The 18,891-nt window shown below is 39.8% G+C and overlaps 1 protein-coding gene across 6 annotated transcripts in view; it reads left to right on the top strand.

The window, feature by feature from the left end:
- Positions 1-3,209, top strand: part of PRUNE2 (prune homolog 2 with BCH domain) — a 137,225-nt gene extending 134,016 nt beyond the window's left edge. For all 6 annotated transcript variants that reach the window (XM_033086356.2, XM_033086355.2, XM_033086353.2 and 3 more), the window contains one exon: positions 264-3,209. In XM_033086356.2, the coding sequence (XP_032942247.1) occupies positions 264-285 (22 nt within the window). In that variant the 3' untranslated portion in view covers positions 286-3,209. The remainder of the gene's footprint in view (positions 1-263) is intronic.
- The last annotated feature ends 15,682 nt before the right edge of the window (positions 3,210-18,891 follow it).

Here is an 18,891-nt window from a genome sequence, read left to right as displayed (position 1 = left end):
AGATTGAAATTTATGAAAAAGTAGTTGTTAATTTCAATAAAGCAGTAACAGAACTTACTAAGGTGTGTACTTTCATAGATGTAGATAGGATGTGTGTAAGTTATTTCACATTTCACATTTACTACATTGAAGTAAATGAGAGATAAGGATACCCAACACTTTGTGGGAGTTCAGGGTTGGGGGAATAACTAGCCGTGTATTTTCAGAACACTCATTAATGTTTTTTTGTTGTTGTTCTTTGTCATTTTGTCTTTAATAAATAGAATGGACATGACCCTGAAATAAGAAGCGTCGTTGCCAGGCATTTGAAGAAGAGGGTTCACATGGATTTTCACCACCCAGACAATCACAACCGTGCTGTACAATAAGTGATTTGGTCAATTGTGTTTGGTTTATAAGTTTCTCCTGTCATTCAGCAGTTTAAGAAGACCAAAAGGGCCAGTCCTATTGCTATGGAATCAGCAGAATTTTGGGGCCTGGTTATTTTTGTTGTTTTCAAGAGCAGTTTTCATTAGGAAAGCTATATCATCTAGCATTGGTTTCTATGTGAGTGTGCCATTTCTGTTGAAAAGGATACCATTTTACCAATAGTGTGCCTCATGAGTAGGTCAATGAGGATGGGGATTTTTGATTTTTGTCTTCAGCATATTAATGTTCATGCATAGCTGAACGCGATAGCTATTGTTACAATAAGTGTTAGTTTGCTTGTGTCACAGAGCAGCAGCAACTTTATTGTTTGAAAATAATGTTAGAAATTATGCAGGACTTTCTTGAGTCTGACAAGCCATGTTAGATCAGGCTTTGGGCAGCCTGTCCAACTGAAAGGTGTCCCTGCACAAGGCAAAAGGGCTGGAACTAGATCATTCTCAAGGGCTCTTCCAACTTATGAATTTGTGTTTCTTGCTGTCTGAAAAGTCTTTCCATTTTCATTAAATGACTTTTTTATTTGGTCTGAGAAAAGTGTGATATACTAAAGAATAATAATTAGTCTTGTTAGGCTTCCCAGAGGATGAATGAGTAACTGAAATTAACTTTAATAATTCAGTTTAGTATATTTATTTTAGGCATAATTTTCTAGAAGCAGCTAATCCTGTAAATGACTTTCATATATTCTAAAATGCTTGGAGCATTAATTTATTTCTGCTTTTTAAGTCTGTTTCTTCCAGAACACTTTTTTTTTAAAGTTACGAGTCTTCAAGTGACATCCTGTCTTCAATTGTAAAGGCTGTTATTTCCTACTTGGAGATTAATATTATTTCCTAGTAGGAGCTGAAAGCTGAGAGTTGTACTCATATGGTAGGAATATTTTTTAAAATCTTGCTCCAAGTGTTTCTATTAGATAAAAAAATAAGTCTTATAATGGTATTTATTGTCTATGTCACAGAATACACAAGTAAAAGCATAAAAAGGAAAAACCCATAAGCATCTTTTGTTTGCTGCTGTCCTGTTTATTGGCACAAAAGATACTACAGTGAGTCCTACTCCTTACTGGGAAATAGCTTCAGTTTCTCAGATCATGCTTTTTCAGAGGTCTGCAAATTAATTATTGAATGATTTCTGTTTGTCAGCTTTAAAAAGATGAGAGTCAAGAATATGACAAATGTTTTCTCTTATCCTGATGAATACACATACGCACTTTCCAAACCTGCTGACTCATCCGCCTTTTGGGAGGTCCTAGTGGAAGTTTTATTATTACATGGTCTCTGAAATATTATTCTTTTTTTCACAAGATTCTTGTATGCCCTAGAATTACATCTGTTTTTTCTTTACTTTGTAAAGAAATCTTTAGACATAACAATTCAAGGTAAGTTGCACCTTTTTAGTATGGTCTATCTCTAGTCCTGCTTTCAGTTCAGGTCAATGAAAGAGAAAACAAGCGAAGTATTTCTTGGGGCATAAAGTTTAAGCAGAGGCAGTAGAGCATGAGCCTTCATTTTTTCGGCATTATCTAAACTGGAAGTGAAAGTTCTATTCTGTCCTTCATTTAAAAGTTCGACCTTTTTGTTCTGTGCTTTGCACATTTCCAACTCCGTCAGTTTCTATCTTGTATTTGCAAGGTAGTCTGCAAGCAGTGAAACGAGTGTCTGTCATTGTGTGTGTAGTTGTTCACTCCTGTAACGAAGGCAGACAGAAGGCAAAAGAGTGCTTTCTTATTGGCCAGCATGAAAACCCAAAGTGCCCTCTGCAGTCCTTGCTCTGTGCTGGTATCTTTGTTTTGTTGGCAGGCTGTCCCATATCTTCCTACAAATTTTCACAGAGGAAGGGCCTAATCCTGATGACCATCGTTGCTTCTCTGTAACCTTGTCCTAAACTAGCATCTGGTAGTTTCCACCTTTTCTCAGATGTTTGAATCCTGGCTTGTGTCTGCCTTATAAAAGTGCTGTCACTTAGTATATTGGGGATAATGTTTTATGTACAGATTAATATTTGTATTGACTTCCAAATGCTAATTAAGCTTCATTAAGATCTAAACTATTAAAAGCATTTAGTAGCATGAAGTTGCATCTTTTGCAGACCTGTAGTTAAAGCCTCTTAGGATAAACCACATGACTTGTGATGCAATAGATGAGAAAAGTTTCCACTAGAAGAGAAGTTCACCATAAAGCAGAGGTTCAGCACAAATCATCATTCACTGTTTGAGACCTAAGTGGGGTGTAAGAGATTTGTGATTTGTCATGGATGTCACCTCAGAGTTGAATTTAATTCTGTTTGCTTTGTGTGAAATTATTAAGCAGAAAAGTTATGAATTAATATGATTATTGTGGACAGAATAATGGTGGCAGCCTGATATGAAAGGAATTTGTTTAAGCCAGATGTCACATTGAAACAAAATGGGGGATTGATGTGATGGTTTAAAAATGACTACAGGATCAAAGTGTGGTTATCTTTGCTTATTAACATATTTTGAAAAGTTTTTTAATGTTATGGCAATTCTATGTTATACCAACAATAACATAACAATATTACTAAATCAGTAGTTTGTTGAAAGAGAAATATGGTATATATAATTGCACAGATACAAGCTTTTATATATGGATTTTTTCTACTGTGTATCAGAGTGCTCAGATGAAATACAAATTAGCAGTTGCAAATTTTTTTTGTTAAAATATCTATGCTGACTTAAATTATAGATTAAGCAATACAAAGATATCTAATAGCATTGTATGGATATATATACCTATGAATCAGAAATAAAGAATTTCAACCCACCACTGGACATATTTCCTTTCAGCTCCAAATTGTGGAGGGTTTTTATTCCCTGGGTGGATGAAACTTGATTGGTTCAGATCAGTTCTTTGCATAGTTACAAATATTTTGTTTTATTTTGTATTCCCTGTCTGTCCTATCAAAAACTGAAACGGAGTCAAATTTTTGTCTCACGGTGGCGTTCCCCATCTCTGTGTATTAAAATCCTGGCTTTGTTTTACTAACAGTATTGTTCCTGAAAGAAAGCAGAAGGAACTCTTTAAATTTCTTTCTAATTTCTGTCTCTGCTATTATGCAAAAATCAAATGCGCAGATAGTCCATCTCATATGTCAGAAAGGCAAAAGCTACGGGGCAGAAGGAGATTGACTGTGAAACCACCCTGAGCAGATTAGCAACCTGATTGACTTCAGTGAAGGAGGGGTTCGGAGCTGGTGGGTATGGAGTCCTCTCACCTGCCTAGCACATTATGCTTGCATGCCAGTCTACATCTGTGTCAAATTGGCCAATTTGTACTGCCACTGCTTTAAGTAAATCTGGATGATTTTTAGAGATATCCTGTGGGTTCTTAATTGCCTCCCACCTGCAAGCAGCTCTGTGAGTGCTCCTAGATCTTTTTGGAGTCAAAGAAGTTGGATTAAACAAACCTTTCATGCCTGTTGAAAATAGGTTTCTTGACTTCTGATATGTTTGGAGAGACAAACCTACCTATTCTTCTAGAGACAAGAGGGGTGTCCCTGTGTTGTGGGGCACAGATGAAGCCCAGCTGAGCAAGCATCAGGAGATTAGCAGTTTTATTACTCATTCACTGTCCCTTCCCTCCAGTCAAGCAACTCCTCTGGCACCCTGTTCCCATTGCAAAATATAGCTGCCATGCAGCTATCTCCTGTGCTCAGGAGAAGACCAGAGAATGGCACTGTGAAGTTAAAATATCAGCTCTTCCTGTTTGCACTACCATAATTTACAGTTCTGTAGTCCTTGCTTGACAAAAGGTCAACCACTACAAAATACAAACGCCCAAAAATTAATTTGCAAAGGTACTGAAGTCTCTTTAAAAGTTATGTGCTTGATTCTAATGCTTACTTTTCCTAGAAACATTCACCCATTTCAGAAGTGGCCACTTACTGCTGACACAATGTGAATTCTCTCAGCAGTCAAAGTGACTGGTTTCTCCGTTCAGCCCAAGCAGTAGAACTGACTGGGCTGTTCTCCGCCAAATTTCTTTGTTGTTTTCCTACATTTGAGATAACCCTGTTAAGTGTACCTTTGTGGAAGTAAGGCAGAACCTCTCAAGACTTTTGGTACATGTTAGTTCATTTAAAAGTGCAGACTGCTTGTAGGCTTTTTGAGTTATCTGTGCTGGTTGATCCTGTAGCAATTATTATTTTTAAGGAAAAACACCCATGACTGATTTTACAAGTACTCTTGCAATCTCCTTATTTTTTTTCCATTTTGGAAAATCCATTGTCTTGGTCTTCTGTATAAAACTAGAATCAAAAGGCAAAAATGCCTTTTTTTTGTCTTTTAAATGAAATTAATACTATTATTATTAGAAAAAATCATTTTTGTGTACTTACATGTGCATACATGTTAGTAAGGTCTTTATTAGCTTCAAAGCATGAAGGTTTTGGTTTTGAAACCAGAATTATGTTAGGTATGAGAATGACTCTGTTTCTGAATTATTTTTAAATGCCTTGAGGGTCATACCCCCATGTGCCTGTCCTAACACTACACTAGAGACTATGAACAATTTTTGAAGTAAATACTGACTCCAAAGAATGAGTTTTGTGCTGTGAGCTGACCAACTGAGACGTCTGTGGGGGGCTGCTGCAGAAAAAAAAAAAAAAAAGTTCAGTGTTTCTCATACTGCATCTAGTCTGTCAGAAAAGCTGTTGAACACTAAGCTTTTCAAGTCACACTGTTCATAGGAATTAAATTTATTCCTTTATTTCACTTCTCAGTATTGTCTCTTTAGCCAAGTCAAAACTTATTGCTAAAATATCATCAGCTGAAAGAAAATTTAAATCTGCTGTGTCAAAACCTTATAATCTGGACTCTGTTATGTATTTCAGTGGGCAGCAAGAAAAGCAGCCTCAAGCAGTGGTAGGAAAATAATCCACACAGTACTTCCCATGCAGCTCCCTGAGGCCTATGTAAAGCAGACTCTCTGCATGAGAGAGTGACTCAGAAAATGAAGTGTTGGCTTTCTAGCACAGACCTGTGTTAAGGCATCAAGACTATAAAACTATCTCTGTCTTCATCCCTTTGAAGTATGAGTAACATTGTCGTGAACAGTCAGCCAAAAGAACACAGAGAATATTAATGTGAAATTTGGCCTTTATGATGAAAAAAGTAAGAATAAGGAACACAGCTAAATTATCCATCAGAGAAAGAAAAAATAGGGGAAGGAAGGACAGGTCAGAGAAATGTCTGGGGGAGGGTGGGGTTAGAAACGTCTTCTGCTTGAGGCTCCAGCCTCCTTCCAAATTCTGACTCTCCTTGGGGAGAGATTCTGAAGCATAGCAGACCTGTTTGCCTGGAGCGATTACTTAAAAGAGGCACAAGTGAGCTCTGTTCCAAATGTTCCTTCGCCCCACCTTATTTAAAGAAATTATGGAATACCCGGAGATAAAGTGGCTTAAGCTGGTGTTCACTCAGTTTGGAATGAAACCCACTCAGCCCTTGTGTAGACAGCACAGGGGAGAAAGCTAAAGAAATGGGAAATGTTGCATACATTTAGAAAATGAAATTTTGCACATTTCTTAGTGACTTGCACAGAATAGGCATGAGTCAGAAGACGTCATAAGTCTGAATTAGGAAACGAATTAAATATAGAAAGGAAAGCGCAAGGTGCAGTAGGAGGGCGCATGGAACATAGTGTTTCATAGTGGAAAATAGCTACAGGAGAGAAATGGCAGAATAGTAGATGAACTGTGCCAAAGAGGAAAAGTGGAGACCAGAAATGCAATGTAAAGTTAAAAAAAAAAAAGCTCATTGCCTCAGGAGAGAATTCTTGTTTTACTTGATGGATCAATAGCAGTGCTCAGAGGAGAAGCTGCCATCTCCTGAAGGTGTCACAGTGGTATATGATGGCAGAGATTTATACAGCAGTAGAAGACCTCAGGTTATTTATTGGCTCACTTCCTACTGCGTTGCCAGTGGAACAGGAAGGAAAATCACTATGGTGAAAGAGCTGATTTGAACACTGCAGATTTTGGGATCAAGCAGAAAAATTAGTGATACCTTGCTGATACACTAAAGTTGGTCTGATACTCTTCAAGTAGAAGAGTTGGTTTTGGTGGAGTTCCATCACTGATATGATTGTACTTACTGAACAGATGGACCCAGAATGTGGTCTTCCAATAAGGTGACACTATCCAGGTGGTCACTGTACTCCCAGGAGGAAAATCCATAGGTACCGGCTGCTGTTGTTTTCTCTGGAATCAATTTTCTTGGGAAAAATTTCCAAAATAGAGGTTTTTTTATTTTTCAGTTATTGGAGATTTGGTATTTCTATTCTGTCTAGTAGGCTGTGACACACAGTAACTGTGAGAAGTGTCTCTCGTTCACATCTCCTGTTAGATGGAGAACTTCCTGCTTTTCTTACTATCTCACAGATGCTGTCCTGCCAGAGCCACTTGTTCACTCGCTCCCCACAGATGAATTTGGAAGGATGAAAGTGACAAAATTTGTAGGGTGGGATAAGGACAATAAAGCAAAAGCTCTGCACCCAAGCAAAGCAACACAAGGGATTTGTTCACCACTTCCTGTAGTCAGACAGGTGTTCAGCCATCATCAGGAAAGCAGAGCCCCATCACATGTAACAGAGACTTGGAAGGAAAAAAAACCGTGAACACATCCCTTCCGGTTTTTTTCTCCCCAGCTCTGTATGCTAAGCATGATGCCTCATGGTCAGGTTGTGATCAGTTTGATCATTTGGTTCAGCTGTTCTGACTGTGTCTCCTCCCCACTCCTTGTGCACTCCCGGTTGCTGAAGGTTTGGGTGAAAGAGCAGAAAGTATCTTGACTCTGTGTAAGCCTGCTTAGCAGTAGCTATAAAAAATTTACTGTAAGAGTGGTGAGGCACTGGAACGGGTTGCCCAGAGAAGTGGATGCCCCACCCCTTAAAGCCAGCTTGGGTGGAGCTTTGAGCACCCTGGTCTAGTGGAAGGTGTGCTTGTCCATGGCAGATGGGTTTGAACTAGGTGATCTTTAAATTCCTTTCCAACTCAGGCCATTCTATGGTTCTGTGATTTGTTTACTATCAATGTTGTTTTGGCCAATAATCCAAAACAGAGCGATACGAGCTGCTATGATGAAAGTGAACATGCATCCCAACCAAAGGCAGTACCCCAGATCAAAACCAGGATGCTGTTAATAAACATAATGTTGGCCTGCTAAATCTGAATTCAGGCATCTTTAGCTTAAAATGTTATGCCTTAAACAGAGCAGTCATCACCTAGACATGGTCTAAGTGCTGTTGGTATTCTGACATTTTCAGTTCATGGGAGGCTTGTCTGGTAGGTTCAGTACCTGCTGTGGAGCACTTTCTCAATTGCCAGAGTATGAAGGGAGTAAAAATTCATGGGACTAGTGATGTGAATCCACAGAAACAATGTTGTAACCAATTTTGTTAGCGTACTTTCCAGATCTAGCAAGTCCTTGGGGTTGGTGGGGGGGAAACACTGTTGTGCCAAATCAGTGACAAAGCAGGGTAAAGAGGTAAAGTCCCCACAGAATTACCTTTCTGAGGCTGCCTAGACACCCTTCTCATTTTCCACTGTGGTTTTAGCTACTGCACTTTTTGCAAAGCTGGTTTTCTATCTTCCTCTCATGTGAGAAGAAACAACCTAGGAAAAAGAGCAGGATGAGAGCAAGAGTGGGGTTTTTTTGTGAATGCTGAATAGAACCCAGAAGAGACACTGTTTTGCATCCCTAATAGCTTACTCTGGATTTTTAACTCTCTGGCTTACTTATCTTAGGAAGTTGTTATTATTAATACTACTGCTACTATTACTACTTCTGTTGCTGCTGCTGCTGCTACTACTACTACTACTACTACTACTAATCTATAGTAGGTGTTTTTACTTCCCTGTTGCCATTCATCAGCACTTCTTCCATTTGTAGACTTCCTAACCTTATGCTAACTTCAAATGAATAATTACTATTGATGAACAGCTTAGTTTTTCCATGTTTCTAATTCAAACAGCACTGTTTTAAGTGCCTTCTCTTTAAGTAGGGATGTGGTGCAGTGGGAATCTTGGGGAAGCACAAGAAGGTTTCTCAGAATCTTTAGTGACCTGAAGCTCAGAGATTTATGAGCCAAGCCAGACTTGAAAAATATTGCATTCAAGGTTTTGTGTAATGGTCAAACTTTGAAAGATATGCATCTGTTGCTCTGCTGCCTAATGGGGTGCTGGATGTTAAATTAGCTGTCCCAGGGATACAACCACTTTTATGTCCAACAGAATAACTCTGTGGAAATCTTCAGGGACACTGCAAAAATGCAAAGTCTATGGTTCTTTTAGTTTTAACTTTATTTCATTGGTAATTCACCATGTGGTAACACAACATCTCACTGCTACTTGCTATCTTTTTTTTATTTTCTTTTCATTCATTCAACTCACACTCACAGTGTGAGTTGTAGGAAGATTTTGTAAATTCAGGGTTTTGGTTACTTTGCGCTTCCATACATCCAGATCTGAAGTCTGTGAGGTGCCCACATGATTCCAGCACCTACTCCTTTCCCACAGGAGGAGAAGCATGGAGGCCATGCAGCTTCTGCAAGTACTCAGAGCTTTCCCCATGACAGCTTCCTCCTATCATGGAGGCCATAAATAACTTACCCTAAGTACTGACAACATTAAATCAACTTGATTTGTCATTCCACTGATCCTTGTGGGGTGCATGGAGGAACAGAGGTGTGACAACCCTTCAGAGTTATCGGTGAAGACTAATAGAGATGTGCAAATGTATGTGAGAGAAAATTTGGAGTTATGTTGTGCAGTTTTCACCTAAGATTTTGTTCTTGTAAGTTACTGAACTGGGTGCCTGGATATTCTCTCTTCATTAAGGAAGTCAGCACAAGTATCCCTGACAACACCTGATAAAAAAAGAAAGAGGAGAAGAGCATAAACAAGTCTAATTGTTTCATAAAAAAGGGACAAACCTAAAAACATTTTAATGTCTTTAGAAAACTCTAGATTATTTAAATATCAATATTGATATGAATATTGATGTGGATTCTGTGGGTCTCCACTGGGTTTTTTAATATTTAATAAGTTCTGTCCAAGAAGTTGAACAAACTTTGACTGCAGATCCTTTTGAACATGCAAACATTACAGGGTGCCTGTTCAGTGCCTCTGCTTGGGAAACACAAGTGTTTGAATGTAGTAGTCATCAGCTGCTGCAGTCAAAAGACTGATTCATCTGAGGACATTTCTGTCAACTGTTCCAAGATAACTCAGGAGTTATCTGGAAAATAGAAACTGAGTGCACATGGGAAATCAAAAATAAAAATTAGCCATTTGGTGATCCAGGTTGAGAAACTGAGAGTATTCTGAGTATATTAACAAGAGAAGTGAAAACCTGACCGTATCTGCTTTTTGGTAGCTTCTTCATGTAGAGCCAGATCATGGTTTAAATGTGAATACATGTATAAATGAATGTGATTTTTTCCTGTTCTTAAGAATTCTCCCTCAGGACCATGCAGTGGCTCAGAAAGACAGAAGCCTAACTTCCTCTGCTCACAGCTTATGGCAGCAAATGCCTTTCCCTCACTGTTGGTTCATGTATGCCAGGCTTGGGCGATTTCTGCTGCCCCAGGTAGCCTGCTGAGAGGCTGTTGTTTAGAGTGAACATTTTATCTCAGCAGCTCTTTAGCAGCTGCCAGATTCATCTCGATGTGCACTGTTCTGCTGCTGCCATCCCACTGCACACCCTTCCCCCCCAAGCTCTCCGGCCTTCTGGACTAGCCTTCTTCCTGCTCTCACATTTCTGAGACTGTATGCAGTAGGTTGTAACTATTTGCATAGGTAAAGTAACAGCCTAGGGCCAGTACACTTACACACCTACATTCTCTGGCTGTTCTATTAACAATGCATTAGTCTGTCCTAACTGCAGTGAAATCTGGGAGAGACTGTTTTACATATTATTGCAATGCTCCTTAAGGAGAAAACTACTACTAGATAGAAACTAGTTGTGAACTGGTCTGGATGATACAAATAGTATACCACCTAGTAAAAATATTGTTGCAAGACTTAATTATGAGGCTTTCTTACACACCTTCATTTGAGACATTACCCAGTATCTATAAAATTGGCTTTAGCTCAGGAAATAATTCTAATAAATGTAATCAAGCTCCTCTAAGTTTGAAGTTTTGCTGAACTGTATTTCTACCTGGGACAACTAGGTCATTGTGAGGTGGGGAAAATGCAGTAACAAATATCTGGTAGCTACTGGCAACAGTGTTGAATTCAGGCTATTTGGCTCAATTTCTACAGGTATATAAACCTCTGAGGAAAAGTCTTGTTGCAGGTTTTTCTGCCCTTCCTCATTGAGACCTTTGTCAGATTTAAAAGTCCTCACATCTTGATACTGGCTATGTAGTTTTCCAGTTATTCTATGTATTACCTTCACTTTTGCTTCCTTACCCTTTCTATTAAATGTCCTTAAATGTTTTGGGTTTCTTACTTCTGTTCTGGGGAAAGGAACATTTGGAGAAGTAGATCCCCAACCCCCTGGCAGTATTCAGCCTGTGAAGGCCTCAGTGTTTGATAAGCATTAGGTATATTATTCTTTACAGATCTTTGTGTGATAAGTAGGTCTGTAGACCTTAAAAATCTGACTGTATGAAAATCTTACAAGACTATGCAAACTAGAAAGCCTGGGCCCTTGCCTTGGTCTCAGACTTTCAGGAGGATGGATTCCTCTTCCTTTTTTCCTTAAGGTAGCATTTTAGCAATGTGGCAGAGAAAATTCAGGTAAAAAAAAACAAAGTAGTAAAGTCAAGGAATGAAAAGATATAATAAAAAAGCTTGTAATTTTTGTAATATGCTTATTGCATTTATAAGCAGCTGTACCTGATGATCACTAACCTAGCACCATGTTCTATTGCTTACATTTCCAAGGGGCAAAGGTGAATTAGGTAACACAACACTGTGCTTAGCACCAGATGAAATGTTGTCTGGATAAACAAACATAGTGTATTTTAAATTACCTACTAATCTGAAGACTTATTTTGACATATTTTAAGAAGAGATTGCTTAACTGGAACAGTGAGCTCAGAGTCCTTTAGCTCAAAGGTGAGTCGTATTGTTATTTTTATGTTTTCTCTCTAGTCCTACAGCAGTCCCCTAAAAATTTACTCTTTTTAAAAATTAATAATCCTGTGTTTCAAAGACAGGAGGAGACATCTGTTATTATTGTTAGTAGAAGAGCTAACATGCTCTGAAGTTTTTCTTGCATTTCTACTACTGGTAGGTGGGGAGTACCTGCAAAGTAGTACAAGTTAGTATGTGTATACTCATCTTGACAAAAATTTTTCAGAACGAGTCAGTGCAACTGTGTGCAGTCAAAAACAACCAGCTAACCTCTCCCATTTCCTAAAATAAAAACACTTATACTGGTGAGCAGAAGCTCTTTTTATGAATGCTAGGATGAAGCTTTGCTTCGTGTAGTAAGTTTACTACATCTGGAGTTCTGCTTCTTTGTTTTTTGTGACTTTGACCAGACAACAAATTAAATTTACTTTGTAGACACACTGGTCATAACTTCAATAGTGATGGAGTGGCCAGCTAACATCTTTTGAAGGTTAAATGTATCTGCATGGATTTAAGTGTATAATTTTTAGGAAGTTACTTATGAACGTTTGTTGCTTGCTGTAAATCAGTAGTGTGGAAACAGAATTACAGTAATTTCACAACCATAAGGCGCACCGGACTATAAGGCGCACCCCCCGGGAGTCGGCAAAATTCACAACTTTGTAGATCAGATAAGGTGCGCCGGACTATAGGGCGCACTTTTTTTTTGCAGCAAGGCTCCGCCCCCAGCTCCCCTCGCACGGTTGCTGGCCGAGGCTCCGCCTCAAGCCGGCAGTCATTGGCCCCGGGGCCTGCCTGTACCCGGCAGGGGCGGTGCCGCGGGCCCCCAGGCCCGCCTGTATCCGGCGGGGCCGGGGCATGGCCGCCACCGCTCCGTGCTGCCTCCGCGGGGCCGGGGGGTGCCTGTGTAGGGGAGGCTCCGCCTGCACGGGGCCGGGGGGTGCCTCTAGAGGGGCCGTGCCGCCTGCATGGGGCCGGGGCGTGCCTCTGGAGGGGCGGCTCTGCCTGCACGGGGCCAGGGCGTGCCTCTGGAGGGGCGGCTCCGCCTCCACAGGGCCAGGGCGTGCCCGCCGCTGCTCCACCCCACCTCCACCTGGCAGTCATGGCCCTGCCGGCTCCCCCCGTGGCTCGCAGCTCTCACTTCTGCGTAGGCAAATTTTTTGAACTTTGTCCATCAGATAAGGCGCACCGGACTATAAGGCGCACTTCCAGGTTCTGGGGAAAATTTTAGTCAAAAGGGTGCGCCTTATAGTCGCGAAATTACTGTAAGCAATCGAGTCTGGGATTTCTTCACATTCATAGATGATTTATTTTCTAAGCACTAACCAGTGTAAGATGGGACATGCAGAAAGAAGATGACACGTGTTGGCAAAGTACTGATATCCTCACATTGTGATGTACTGTAATTTTTTTTTTTTCAACAATCAGCAATATTTTAAAGGTGAGTGTATTGGCTTGGAGGTTGTGAGCCCACTGACTGCTGCTGCTCACTGGCATGAAGGCAACCTCAGCTGGCTTACTTATCTCAGGACCTGCTTCCAGACATTCTCGGTATGGACACATTTCCACATTAGCTGGCTTTCTCTTCAGAGACTTCCTGTCTTCTGTTTGCTCTTCTGTTCATCAAATGTGGAAAGTAGTTCCCCAGGCTAGGAGATATAATTACCTTTTAAATCCTTTTTCATTATGCTCTCGCCAAATCAATATACAGAATTAATCACACACTAGCTAAAGCTTTTACTTCAGAACAGTAGTAACTACTACTAAGTGAGACAGTTCAGTTCTGCTGAAAGTGCCTAATACTAATTTGGCTGGGTATCAGTTTCACCCACAGCAGTCTCAAGCTGAGAATAAAAGCCTCTTTCACTCAGATGGTCTTATTTATTAGCCTCTTAAAAGTTTCCGCGGGTATGTGCTCAGGACTTTTCAACAGAACTGTTATTTTTCTCCAGTTTTACTCTTGTTCACATTCATTTAGACAAGAGGAAAGTCTGTGTCATTTTAGTCAGGCCTGTGTAATTGCATTGCTTTGAATCCTCGTTTCCAGATTGGAGTGAACAGAAGTGACTTTAGGATCATGTCATAGTTAGTTGAGACGCCCGTTACATCAGTGAATTCCCTTTGGATGGATGAAGTGAGCTGTCTGGGCTAGAGTCTCAGACTTGGGAGAGCCAAGGTATTTACAAATGTTAAACATATTTTAAAGGAGAGATGCAAAAACTGATCTATTCCATGGAAACAGCCAAAGAGTAATGAGAATTCACTCAATGTGATAAGCATTTCCTGAGGGCTGTCCATGCTAATCCAGGCAGCTTGCTATAAAGTCAGTGGTTGTTTCATCCTGAGGGGATTGGATGTGGAGAGCTTGTATTCCACCAAAACCAGAGCAGAAAGCTGGGTGTTATTCCTTGCATCCAAACAGTACTGCCTATCAGGATGGCTCTCCTGTTTCCTTGAAGGGTTCACAATTGCAGCATGTGGCAGATGTCTGTGGTGCTGCATCCTGAGCAGCCTAGCATGACACAGTGCTGTGTGTAAGTACAGACGGGTGGGATGCCAAAATGATTCAAAAGAATACAATTGCAACTCATCTTTGCTATGACTAATGCCTTCCAAGTGAAATAGTACATAATAAACACGTATTTTTCCTCTGGACAGTTACAGTTCATTGAGACCTGACAAAATAATGGGCAGCCTATGGCTTAAACCTAGAAGTAAAATTTAGGTATCCAGGAAAGCTTCTGCAGAAACACAGGTCAAATTTTTTAAAAATCTAGGAAAGAAAAGTTTCACATTTAGTCACAAAGGCTTGAACAAGCTCAGTGTGTCAGCGAGCAAAGAAGACCTGGGAGAGTTCCTGACACATTCCCATCCTTGAAGGGCACCATGACTGCGCTTGTTTGCTAAAGCTGTGACAGAAAAGTTGCCATTTGCTATAAACAAGTGTCTTTAAAACCACTACTGTAGTATTTTATGTTGGGCACAATTAATTTTAAAGCATATTTGCAGCTTCCTGAATGGTGCCTGCATTATTCTGATTATAAGCTTACTTAAATAGCATTTTATTTCACACTTATGTTCAGTTTTATTCCTCTCTGAGCACCCCTGCTGTTGCTCCAATCCTCAGCTCTGCTGTTGTCCATTATTTCCTTCTTGTTGCTGGCATTACCAGTGCTTCTGCCTTTGCCTGGTGTTGTGTTGCTCTCCCTGCTGAGGATGGAGTGGGACGAGATGTGTCAATAGCAGTGGAAGCAGTGGCAGTAGAAGTGCTGGGATGAGCCTCAGAGCAAGCAGTTTTGTGGCATGGCCCTGCAGATTTCTGGACAGCTGGAGAGGGTTAGATAACCAGGGGTCATTTCACAGATCATAGATCATTTCACTTGGAAAAGACTTCCAAGATTATCACCAATTTGATGGTTTTGTGGCTGAAGTGCTACTATTGAGTGAATTTTTTTTATGTACAGAAAAGGAATTGGATTATAATCAGGAGAATAGAGTAATTTACAGTGGCTTAAAATTTAACACCTAGCTAAATCTAAATATCCTATTGTTTTTCTCTGCAGTCAGCATGTTTAGCAGCATCCAAAAACACTGACTGAAGCCGGTGAAGTTACTAAGGAGTGAAATTACCTATTACAGAGAACTAGCACTGAGACTGAGTTTATAATTAATTTCATTATTCATAGAAATATATATGTGAAAAAAATTATCCTAGAAAGACAAGATGCTCTGTAAGAAATTAGATCAATAAAATATTTAAGAAGGTATGCACATATTTTAGCATTTCCCCACTGCTTAAAAAGTGAAATGTAAATGTTGGTTAATAAATGTAAAAAGCTACTACATCCCTTTTAAAGCTAAAAGGATGTTAAAGAAAATAAGAGTGACCCTTCCGGCAATCCTAGAACATCTGTGGATCTGGAATTTCCTGATGACTCTTGGTTTGTAACCTACCAAACAGGTTTTGATTCTTTTTCATAACCTTATCTGTCCTGGCAATTAGTCTAAATTTTAATATTATTTTAATATAAATTCATTTCTTTTCTGACGTCTACTCTCCTATGACCCTTAAATAAATACACTTTATGGTTTGTGGACTGAACTACTAACCAGATGTCCAGCCAAGAAAAACAATTACTGCTCAGCTTTCATTAACAAGGTTAAATGCAGGACAGGTCCTTTTCTGCATATGGGGAAACCAACAGTGTAGTTTTTCATCAGGAAGTACTGCTACAGAGATAGGTTCTATTAACAATGAAACCACCAAGAAGAAAGAGAAGATAGCATGGGATTGATTTCAATAGAGACAGATCTGGGATCAATCTTGTTAAGTGCTATATAAAAGTCAGATGGCTCATGATGGGAAATGAACCACATTTTGCAATATAAAGTTCTTTTTGACCACTGCTTTATCAAGACTGTTTTCATCTTATAAAGAAGTTATCCTGGCCTACTGATGACAGTATTCCAGATGCAAAATCATGGAAAAACTAAAAACAATGCAAGAATTATTTACCTTATTTTGGCTTAGTTCACAAATGTCCACAAATAGAATCACAGAATGGTTTGAGTTATGAGGGACATTAAACTACTTACATCTACTTCCTACGCACAGGGACATTAGACCTCGTTGCTCAGTGCATCCAACCTGGCCTTGAACACTTTCAGGAGTGTGGCATCCACAAATTCTCTGGGCAACTTGTTCCTGTGCCCCACCAACCTCGTAGTGATGATTTTTTTTCCCAATACCTGAACTGTTTCTACCATTTTTCAGTTTAAAGCCATTACTTCTAACCCTACCACTAGGTGGCCTATTTTTCAAGGTTGCCCTTGATTTTTTTTTTATTTACTTAATTCTTTAATATTAATACTTACTTTCTGTCATGTTAAGTCCTGTCTTCTCTTAGTTTTTGGTTTTGTTTTTGTTTGTTTATGGGGTTTTTTTGTCTTTTTCTTTTGCTGTGTGAGTAATTTTCATGGTTTAAGCCCAGTCAGCAGCCAAGCTCCACACAGCCACTTGCTCATTCCCCCACCAGCAGGATTGGGGAGGGAATCAGAAGCGTAAAAGCTAGAGAACTCATGTGTTGAGGTAAAAAGAGTGTAACAGGGAAAGCAGAAGTCACACACAGAGGTAAGGCAAAACAATTCATTCAGCCCTATGGGCAGGCAGGTGTTCAGCCATCCCCAGAAGAGCAGGGCTCTATCACATGTAATGGTGACTTGGGAACATACATACCCCCCTTCCACCTTCTTTCCCCAGCTTTACATCTTGACCACGATGCTATATGGTCTGGAATATCCCTGTGGTCAATTTGGATCACCCATCCTGGCTGTGTCTGCTCCCAGCCTTGCAGGCATCTCCAGCTTCCTCACCAGCATGGAGAATGAAAAGCAGAAAAGGCCTTGGCTGTGTGTAAGCCCTGATCAGCAGTAACAGAAACATCTCTGTGTTATCAACCCTGTGTTCAGCACAAATCCAAAACACAGCCCTATACCAACCATTGTGAAGAGAATTAACTCTACTCCAACCAAAAGCAAATTCTTTCAGTTTATGAATGGAACAAAGCCTGAAGAATGCAAAGTATTGCTACCCAGCTGGAGTTAGTCAAGTTATTGATCTCATTCCCTGTAGGAAACATCTGCAGGTATATTTCTTTACCCTGCATTTATAAATAAGATTGGGATTATTTTACATATACCTGCACAGAAGATGGGATGAATCCTTATTTTGTTCAGCCTGTTTCTGTGAGTGCTAGAGTTAATATTGAGCCTAGAAGGTCTTCGAACAAGTCATCAGTCATCATAACAAATTACAAGTGGGTAATATACATGGCACAAATTATAGGCATCAAACTTCCCAAAGGTATTGCAACTGCTGACAGGAATTCCTGTCATTTATTACCAGATGGGGAGAGAAAAGGAGCTGGAAATAAGCAAATGTTCAACTATGTGAAAAATGAAATTAAGCTGCACGGTATTCTCTGAGGCTGCTACTGAAGACAAAAGGACAAGGCAAAGCTCAAGACCAGTTAAAGCAAGTGGAGTTAAAATTACCCATAGCATCTAGGCTGGCCTGAAGTCCTCTTGTGCACCACACTACAGCCAACTACTGTGACTTTTGAAGCCAAAAGTACATCACAGGTGGCCTCAACAGTCCTGATGAGGTGACAGATGAGATGGTGTCCAAGAGCAGTTTGTTCCAGACAGTTTGTTCCAGTGTCCAGAACAAGGCTAATAAATGCATGAATGAAGAAATGTGAAAGGAGAATGTATTTGAACTAGAAGACACTTAATGAATCAAAGTAAGCTAGGGGAAAAGGGCTTGGCATGTTTGTGGGTTTGGGACTGTATTTCCTCTGAGGACTGTTAGTTTAACCTTGAATTAGAGCCACTAAATGATACACAGGGGTAAAGCAAGTTTCAGACACCTTGTTGTTGGATGATCCCTTAACTACAGTCTGTTTGTTTCTACCACCTGGCCTCAAAAATACAAGCTCTACTCAATTGCTACAAAACTACCTGATTTTGAGCTGCTTAATATTTATCAGTTGCTTGAGGGATTATCCAGATACAGGTGAGACAAGTAAATCTCTATGGATGGGCTAAAGGAGATTTTCTTTTGCATTGACATAGCTGGACTTCTCTAATATGCAAGCTTGAACATCTGCTCTGTGGACACACATTCACCCACAAATGTCCTTTTCAGGCTTTGAGCATTCAAATTTGTATGTCCTCTTCCCTGGAAAGTGCATGGGAGCAGCTTAGGCACACAGCAGTCTTGTATGTGAAATAAAAAACAATGCAGTGGACATTGGGGAAGGTTTTATATTCTTCCTGTTATTTTGTTATTTTGGGGATTTCCTAACCAATAGTCTGATCACCTCTGGCATTTGAAAAATTATGTCTTGTACAGTGCAATGAAACCTCTCTGTTGCCAAGGCATTGTGTCTGTTCTTTAATTTGAATATGTGTTTGCACAGGTATGTGTCTAACTAAACACATGGATTGCTGTGCAGGTCTCCACTGAATGAAGGCATAAGACTATATTAATTTATTAAAAGTACGTGGTGAAAATTATTATTATATTTTTTAAATGCCTAATTTTTAATTTTTATAAATGGCTGACATTTCAAAAAGTGCCTATGTCCACTTGTGATGCTACATGGTCCTGGAAGAATTAGGATAAAGAGAAAATGGAGGATTTTGAGAAAATTTTAGTGGTGAAAGAATAGTGAGATAGGGGCAGCTGGTCCTGTTAGCTAAAAGGCTTCTGTTTGAAGATTTTCTGGTAAATAAGACAGATCTTAATTGGCTCTGTTGAAGTCAGTCAGTCAGTCAATCAGTCAGTCACCTTCTCTAAAGAAA

Source organism: Catharus ustulatus, chromosome Z (genome assembly GCF_009819885.2).
Source record: "Catharus ustulatus isolate bCatUst1 chromosome Z, bCatUst1.pri.v2, whole genome shotgun sequence".
NCBI classification, from domain to species: domain Eukaryota; kingdom Metazoa; phylum Chordata; class Aves; order Passeriformes; family Turdidae; genus Catharus; species Catharus ustulatus.
The sequence above is the reverse complement of the archived record's forward strand: the minus strand, read 5'-3'. Positions and strand labels throughout refer to the sequence as shown.